Source organism: Pituophis catenifer, unplaced genomic scaffold (genome assembly GCF_029215685.1).
Source record: "Pituophis catenifer annectens isolate HBS135680 unplaced genomic scaffold, rPitCat1.0.hap2 SCAF_11, whole genome shotgun sequence".
NCBI lineage: Eukaryota > Metazoa > Chordata > Lepidosauria > Squamata > Colubridae > Pituophis > Pituophis catenifer.
In genome coordinates this window covers 25,393,679-25,402,892 of record NW_027256891.1, presented here as the reverse complement: position 1 = coordinate 25,402,892, position 9,214 = coordinate 25,393,679, and the positions used below count along the sequence as shown (strand labels likewise).

General features: G+C 47.0%; 1 protein-coding gene across 1 annotated transcript in view; it reads left to right on the top strand.

Annotated features, from left to right (window-relative positions):
- The first annotated feature begins 1,552 nt into the window (after nt 1–1,552).
- MAMLD1 (mastermind like domain containing 1) overlaps nt 1,553–9,214 on the top strand; it is a 38,324-nt gene continuing 30,662 nt past the window's right edge. Inside the window, exon 1 of the mRNA XM_070951748.1 lies at nt 1,553–3,121. Within this exon, the coding sequence (XP_070807849.1) occupies nt 1,568–3,121 (1,554 nt within the window). The 5' untranslated portion in view covers nt 1,553–1,567. The remainder of the gene's footprint in view (nt 3,122–9,214) is intronic.

Here is a 9,214-nt window from a genome sequence, read left to right as displayed (position 1 = left end):
TTAGGAATGTCGGATTGTTGATCCCTACGAACTTCATACCCTTTGTTAGCTATGCCCTGCCAGCTTTGGGCCGCGTTTCTGTACAAGCGTTCGATTGTTTGGATTAGAAATTTTTAATTTCTGCAGAAAAAAAAAAGAGGGTGGCATGTCCTCTTGAGAGCCGACAGCATTCTTCCCTGGTGGAAAAAGTTCTTTTCCTAAAAAAAAATGTTCACCAAACAGGAAACGATCACAATTTCTCCTACAAATCGCGATTAACAGATTTGTGGGCTTCAAAAATTTTAGCAAGGGGTTTTCTGTCCGGTTGCTGGGTGGGGGTGGCCATGGTGGGCATAGCCTAGTTGGCCTCCTGCACCACAGCTGGGGGAGGGCATTTTTGCCCTCCCCAGGCTCCAAAGGCTTTTCCTGAGCCTCCGGGAGGGCGAAAATGGCCTCCCCAGGCTCCAGAGGCCCTCTGGAGGCTGGAAATGGGCCTGTTTGTGGCCTTCCTGAACTTCTGGTAGTCCCGTTTTTTGCTCTCCCCCGAGCCTCTGAGTGCACCCTGCACTTACCTGTATCCAAAACGGGCCGCATGGGGACTCCAGGGAGGGGAGGGGTGGCTTGGCAAATGGGGACTCCGGGGAGGGGAGGGGTTGGCGGGGCCAGCCAGGAGTAGGCTTTGGGGGTTCTCCAAACTGCACAGAATCTTAGCTAGAGGTTCTCCCGAAACCCTGGGAACCTCCAGCAGCCCACCCCTGGGTCTCTCTGACCACGGGGAATTGTTAGTAGTCTGGAACAGAGGACAGATCGAACCCGCGGTAGATGTGAGAAAACGCTTTCACACGAGTTTGGAAACTCGGTTTCCACAGCGTGCTAAACCGTGGTTTGTGATGGGCCAAGCATGACACACTTAACATGCAAAGCACACGCAGTCACATTATGGCTTGGCAAACGAGTGAAGGCAAGGTTTGGTTTTTGGACGTTGGGATTGGAGTCAAGGCTAGTTCCATTTGAGAAGATCTTGCTTTGGGAATATTTGAGAAGAGATTGGAACCAGGTTAACCAAAGTTTTAGCCGAATTTCTTCCCTTCGGTGTAGGCCTAACTTATCTGTCCCCAAAGGCTGCTGTTTCGGATGATTTGCCTTTGGAAGTTGGTTTGTTGGTTTGTTTATATTCTACTTTTATTATTTGTATAAATAAGTCAAGGCAGCTAACACATGGAATACTCCTTCCTCCTCCTATTGTCTCCACAACAGCCCTATGAGGTAGGTTGTAAGAGGGAGGGACTGGCCCAAAGTCCCCCAGCTAGCTTTCATGCCTAAGGTGGAACTATAACTCTCAGTCTCCTGGTGATTGGCCTAAAGTCACCCAACCAGCTTTCAATGTCCCAGGACTAGAATTCACAGTTTCCTGGCTTCTACCCTGGTGCCTTAACGACTAGCCCAAACCGGCTCTCACCATTAAGCAATGATTGGGGGTACGAAGTTCAGAGTTTCCTGCCTGCTTAATAAAACCCTTTTTATCTTGCAATTACAGGGATCCGTGAAGAGGAAAGTGGCAGATGACGCGTCTCCAGCCTCCGGCGCCATGCCTGACGTCCTCTTCCCGAGCGAGAGCAAGCGACTTTGTCTTGATGACGTCACTCTTTCCATGGGTCCCGGGACCAATTCTGTTTCATGCCCTGATATGCAAAGCTCTCCATTTTCAACCAATCATGGGACTTCCTCGATGCCCGGACATGGAATGCTCCTTGAAAATAACCACATGAACGGGAGCGGAATTGGCTCTCCATTTTCCGTCCCACCTAATGCTGAAGTTGGGCAAAAAGGGCCTCTCGGGGGCCATTACGGCGAAAAAGGGAGCAACATGCACGCCATGGACCAAGAACTTCAAGATTTGTTGGAAGAGTTGACCAAGATGCCGGATCCTTCTCCCAACGAATTGGACCTTGAGAAGATCTTAGGGAGCAAACCTGAAGAGCCCATGGGGAACTTGTCCCACCCGCCCTCAGCCATGAACAGCTCTTCCAAATCTTCTCCGCAGGCTACCCCCTTGGACAATCACCTCCCCAACAAAGATTTTTCTCCTGGATGCAACCCAAGCGGTGGGTCTCCGCAGATGACGTCTTCTTCTGGAGCCAGCTACTCGGTTCCGTCTCAGAACAAGGCTGTCGCTTCGCCCATTTCTTCAGCCACACCCAACAAGGGTCAAACTCAGGCCATCCACATGCCCGGGACAAACTGGCACGCCCAACAGTTGAAGCACTTAGCCAGCAAGCAAGCTCCAACTTCCAAACCCCCAACTCCAAACTGGCCCACCATATCTTCTCAAGGTCTTTCGCCTCCTTACCGGCAAGGGTCTTCTCCGCACCACCAGCCCTTCAGTCCTCAAAATGTCTTGATCTCCAACATGACTCCGAATGGCCTTCCAGGAAGCAACATTCAGAGTCCGCAGAACCCTCTGCTCTCCAGCATCACGTCCAACAGTAACCCACCTGGAGGTCTATCTCCACCTTTTGGGCCAGAGAAGCTCTCCAGTCCGGTCCTCAATCAGCAATCGTTCAGCCCTCCGAACTCCATCATGCCCAACATTTCGGCCAACAGCATTAAGAGTTCTCCCAACCCTTTGGGGCCTCCCAATGCTGGACCTTCACCGTACAGGCCGGAGAAGCTTTCTAGCCCGGCTTTGCACCAACAACCTTTCAGCCCTCAAAGCACCTTGATCTCCAACCCCACACCGACCAGCAACCCCACCAACATGCCAGGTTCCCTCTACAAAGCCATGCCGTCCACCCAGTCCAAGAACATGAATGTCATCATGACACAGTCTTCCAACAGCATCCAAACAGGGTTGGGGAGCGAAGGTCCTGTTGCCCAAGACCAGTTTTCTTTCAGCAATACCAAACCCCTCTCCCATTTCAGTTCAGAGACGACCCCTCCCCAGAAGATGTCGCCGATGGCTTCCACCACGGGGCAACAGTCACTCATGCACTATCTTCAGCAACAAGCTGCAACCTCGCCGCAATCGCAACAAGTCAACAACAACCAGTTCCTTCAGCAGCAGCTCCGGCAGTTGATGCAACCGTCTCGGATGCAACAACGGCACGTCCAGCCATCCCCGTTGTCATCGCAGGTGCGGCAGGTAAGCTCACAGAAGTGGCTTTTGTCCTTTATCCACATCCCACAATCCTTACCTGTTACTGTCTTCTCTCTTTCATCATCACCATCATCTTTTAATGACCCCATAATTCCTTGCGGGGTGGAGTCTGGGCAACTGAATGGAGCTAGCAGAGTATTTACTGGCCGGATGCCCTTCCTGTCACCAGTGCAGAGTTTTGTTCAGCAGATCTATTCTCAGTGTACCCAGAGGGAGAAATATCTGCCTCTACCTAGGATTGAACTCGCAGCCTCCTGATTGTGAGGCGAGAGTTCCACCTCTAGGCCACCGCACCACTCTTCTCCGATCTCTTTCATGAAGGGGGCATAAACTGAAGCTCCAAGGCTTCTGGCAAACTTTGCATGTGTGCGTTGTAAATTTGACTTTTTTGACCCTCCATTCTGCCAACAATCCTGCTTGGCTCCGAGTTCTTTTGGGTGGGGATGTTTGCTGGAAGAGCAGGGATTTGCACCTTCTTGGGGGTCATCATTGCAATAGACTGAAGAGTAGATCCCGGTTTGGTTGCTAGCTTTAAAGCTTCAGTTGAATTCCTCTGTGGCCGTTTTTGGATTTTAATTCTGAGCTTGGTCAAATAAGTTGTTTGGGCTGTCTGTCTGTGTCTCTGTGAAAACTCTTTGAGTCGGAGAAAAAGTGGGCTTCCTCAGTAAACTTGCGTAGGATGTATTTACCTAGAAGGAAGACTTAAGCTACTGTCTCATCTTCGTTTGGGGAAAGCGGTTAGCATTAAAAAAAAAAAAAAAGACTTTGAGCAAACTTCCTCTTTCCAGCTTTGTCCAAATCAGAGACAGCTTCTTTTTAGAGTTGTAAAGTTTTGCTTTGGAAAAGAGAGAAAGGCACCTGGGCAATATCACCTGTTAAGGGCGCTTAAGACAAAGGTCTGAAATCAGCAAGCACATCCTCTTGGTTGTAAATGACTCCCAAAACTACTAAGTACCTTAGCTTGATGGCCTTGGGATAGATGGATGGATGGATGGATGGATGGATGGATGGATGGATGGATGGACGGATGGGGATGGATGGGTGGATGAGATAGGATGGATGGATAGATGAGTGGATGGATGGGATAGGATGGATGGATGAGTGAGTGGATGGATGGATGGGTGGGATGGGATGGGATGGGATGGGATGGGATGGGATGGGATAGGATATAGGATAGGATAGGATAGGATAGGATAGGATAGGATAGGATAGGATAGGATAGGATAGGATAGGATAGGATAGGATAGGATAGGATAGGATAGGATAGGAGGATGGATGGATGAATACTATGCTATGAAGTCAGTGTTGACTCTTAGCAGCCACATAGATGGACTTTCTCCGTGATTATCTATCCCCATCTGGTCCTTCAAATCTTCGAGTAACACCACCATCACCACTCCACCTTCTTCTTCCTCCTCCTTCCTTCCTTCCACTTTTCCCATCATTACAGCCTTCTCCATAGAGCTGGATCTCCCTATAAGGAGTCCAAAATAGGACAATTTTAAGCCTGGATCAGTTTTTGCCCTTCAAGGGAGAACTCAATCCTGGGAATCCGTTTGTCCGTTGCTTGTCCGTGGCAAACCATTTCCAAGGTGCGGCCGGGCCGAAGAAAGAAAGATGGTCCCAACCCTCAGAATTAAAGATGAGTTAAAGTCATCATCATGATCTGATCATCTTTCGTGGAAGGATGTTTCTATTGGCTTTGAAGCTTTGATGCTCTCCACTCAGAATTGCAGTTAGCTACATAAATGGAAAGAAAAAATAAATAGCAGTTGGACCGATAGGGCCAGAAGTGGGAATATTGATTTAAGAGAGTATCCTCATTTCGTGCCATCATCAAGTAATGGTCTGTTTAACTAGGTTTTAGTGAAAGTACCATTATGGCCGGATCTATGTAGAGGGCTAAAAAAAATCAACCATGTGTTACTTAGTGCTATGTGAATCCAGTTGCTGTTGGAGGCGAGGTCCTAGGAAAATATTCAGCCTGGGTTTCCATGAAGGGTATAGAGTGCCAACCTACAGGGATAATTGTGTATCCTGAGATTAAAAGCGAGCTATTGGGCCCACAACAGTGTGGGTACTCACTGACCTGCCAGCTGTAGTTGCAGAAGCCAACTGAAGTAGGAACGAGCAGCTGCTGAGCTGTTTCGGCCTGATGCCGTGATCTTCCTTTCTGTAGGGATCTGGTTACACCAGCAAAGGATCACTGGAGGCGAGTTGGACTTTGCTGGCAAGCAAATGATTAGAGAGGAGAGCCAACTGCTGGGGGAAAGGTTTGTGAGAAGGACTTGAGCGTTGGGTGTAGGACAAATGCCTGCATGGCAATTAATCGGAATAGAGCGAGGGAAAAGAAGGACCAGGGGAGACAGGATAGCAGTCTTCCAATATTGGAGGAGCTGCCACAGAGAGGAGGAAGGGGTTGAGCTATTTTTCAAGGCACCCAAAAGCCAGACAAGGAATAAGGGATGGAAACTGATCAAGGAGAGATTCAACCTGTAAATAAGGAGAAATTTTCTGAGAGTGAGAGCAATCTATCGATGGAACAGAAGTTGCCTTCAGAGGTTGCAGGAGCTTCATCACTGGAGGCTTTCAAGAAGAGACTGGACGGAAATGGTGTAGGGTCTCCTGCTTGGGTGGAGTAGATGACCTACAAGGTCCCGTCCAACTCTGTTAATCTGCTAAAGATATAAACTTGTGAGCTGGCAGGGACCTTGGAGGTCTGCTAGTCCAACCCCCTGCTCAAGCCGGAGACCCTATACATTTTGAGACAAGTGGCTGTCCAGTCTCTTCCTTGACATATGACCAATCGCTTAACAACGGAAGTTACAACGGACAAAAGGGACGTAGAACCGAGTCCCAATGTTCTGATACACCCTCCCCCACAGTCATGTGACTGCATTATGGACACTCCGCAACATTTACAGCCATTTTTGCAGTGTGTGTGGTCCCCATTTTATGACGTTTTCACCAAAAACTGGGGTTTACTTCCGGTTTTCAGCAAAAACGCCCCATCTGAAGCAAGCGTGGCTTAATAAGCGTGGTGATTTGCTTAACAACCACTGCAAAAGTAGGTTGTAAAATCATGTGCAGCACTAGTTGCGATCGTCACGACTTAATGATGGGCGGGCTCCATTACGGTTGTAAATCGAGGACTTACCTGTATCGTGAGAGCGAAATGTCAGGGGTTAATGATTTATTTAACCATCTCTCTGAACCCAAAGGGCCTCTTTTACCCCAAGAGGCGACAGGACTTTCTGGATTTTTTTTTCTTTGAAGACATTTTGCTTCTCACCCAAGAAGCTTCCTCAGCTCTGAGAGAAGCTGAAGAAGCTTCTGAGAGAAGCTGAGGAAGCTTCTTGGATGAGAAGCAAAACCTCTTCAGAGAAAAACCAGCAAGTCCAGTTTCCTCTTGAGGGGGAAAAAAGCCCTTTTGGGACAACTATGACCTGGATGACTGAGAATCCCCATAGACGTATCTCTCTGAATGCATTTGGCCAGCTGGGGAATTCTGGGAGCTGTAGTCCACACAGGTGTTAAAATTGCCAAGGATGCTACAGAGAAAAAGGGGGGAGAAATCAAGAGTGCTTGAAGGCTGGAGGATTTATGGTACCTTCTGTTTGGGAATAAAGATTCCATTTATTTCCTTTTCTCAATTTCCTCTATTTATCCTGGTGCAGGTGCAGGAATGTTTTCTCCGAACAATAAAAGCTTCAAGTCTATTGTGATGATAAATACGAGCACTGAGAATATTTGCATTTTTCAAATCAGTTCAGTAAACTGTAGATGCCTGGCTGGTGCTTTTTTTTTAATTTTTTTTTTTAACTAGGGAAGACTTATAACGTTAATTATGTCATAAATGACAGGCCTGCTCTGGATTTTATATCGTCGCTTAAGCCATCTCTGAATAACAAGCCAGTAAAGGATTCAGGGCTATTCTTTTAAAGAGCTTTAATGACATTTATCGCAAAGTGGGCATTCCAAGGAAGATCCCTAAAACAAACTATAGAGAGATAAGTAGATTATCGCCATTCTGGTGGTGCTAACAAGTTTTCCTTCCGATGGTTCTGTTTTCTTGAGAAGGAAGATTGATTAATCGCCGGGGAGAAGAAATCATCTAATTATTCATATGTCCGACACGAGTTTTTACTGATTTTTTTAAAAAAAGGAGAGGCTTTTTCTTAAGGGAACTTTATCAGAGTTTTTGCAAACATCAAATCCAGAAGCACACACAGATAACTGATTCAAGCAGGATTCATTAAATAAGAAACTTCTTTATATGCAAGAATATATATCAGAGGTGGGTTTCAGCAGGTTCTGACCAGTTCTGGAGAACCGGTAGTGGAAATTTTGAGTAGTTCGGAGAACCGGTAGTAAAAATTCTGACTGGCCCCGCCCCCATCCCATTCTATGCCTCCTGAGTCCCAGCTGATTGGGAGGAAATGGGGATTTTGCAGTAACTTTCCCCTGGATTGGGGAGGGAATGGAGATTTTACAGTATCCTTCCCATGCCACAGCCACCAAGCCATGCCATGACAACCATGCCACACCCACAGAACTGGTAGTAAAAAAAATTGAATACCAACAGCAGAGGACAGTCATTTCAGTCAGCATGCATAGTCTGCTTAGTTTCAGTTTCAATTCTCTGCACAGACTCAGAAGCTGCAGACTAAGACATACCCTGGCTCCAGCCTGTCTCAGCTCCCAATTGGCTGACTTAGTTGCTATGCCTATTCATTGGCTGACCTTGTTACCATGTCTCTGCCAGTTCATGAATAATCTGACAAAACGTCATAGAGAAAAATCCTGATTTAATCAAGAGAGTCCATCAAAACTATCTGATTTTGCTTCGTTTTCATGAAAGTGAAGCAGGGTTGAAATCTGGTTATTTACCTGGTTGGGCGATGAGCAGGAAAAGCTCCGGCGTTTTCTTATTACCGGCAAGAAACCGGAAGGGTTGTGTCCACAAAATGATTAAGAGTCAAGCTTGGAATGAAAGGGTCCTTTACCTGTATTTTAAATACCCTGAAAATGCCTGTGATATGAATTCATTTGGTTAACTAGCAAGGGATTTCTTCAGATGTTATATCAAATGTCTTCACAGGCTGGGATTTACCTTAACTGCTGTCATTTTATAAAGTCTTTGAAACCGATCAAAGAAATTTCTCCAACGTGGTACTTTACTGAAATGCATTGAAGTAGAGAGGCGATGATGCTCTTTGGACAGAAAAGCAGACTGTAGAAATAGGATAAATAACTTTTTACAGGCTGAGAGCTTCAAAAGCAATTCTTTGCGATCGGGGGGCTACCGTCAAATTACACAGAATGCGGCCACCTCACCTCATAATGTTTGTCACGCTCCTTTCATTCTCTCCCTCCTTTTGCATCCTTTAGTGGTTCTATTCCACCATTTCTTTGTTATTAGTGTAGTGGTAGTGAGTTGGCTGGGATGAATTGTCATAGATCCCGAATTCTAGGCTGGGGATCTTAAACACCCAGGAAAAGTTTGCAGGTTTCTGTTGTGGCCCGTCAGCGGCCTGTGTAGATTGTAGCTGATTCCGACAACGAGGAGGCTGGTGTGGTGCTGCACCAGCAGCCTGTGCAGCTCGAGTCAGACAGTGAGGAGGCTGGAGAAGATGTGGTGCCAGAGGCGGGGATTCAGCCACGGCCTTCAGAACCTCCAGAAGCTCCTATAAGTGAAGAGGACGAAGAGGAGGAGTCTCTTCCAATGCACGGGCACGCAGAGCTGCCAAAAGGTAGGAGTGGCTCCTCAGGAGGAGGTCTCCTCGAGAGTAAGGCTTGGGGCTAATTGGCCACTCCCTTAGCCTATTTAAGGAGGAACTCCGCTTGCAGCAAACTGTAGGGAACAACTTTAGTTCCTTTGCGTCTGGATTCTCTGCAAAATTTCTTCTGGGCTTTCTGCCAACCCTAGTAAGACTGTGATTACCTTATCTTAGAATTCTTGATGGCTGTTAAGACAGTTTATTAACAGCCTTTGGTTGATAAAGACTTGAGTTATTTGAGTAAAATAAGCTTTGTATAGAGTTTGTGTGTGCTGCGTTCTTTGGGGTCCGTAGCTGG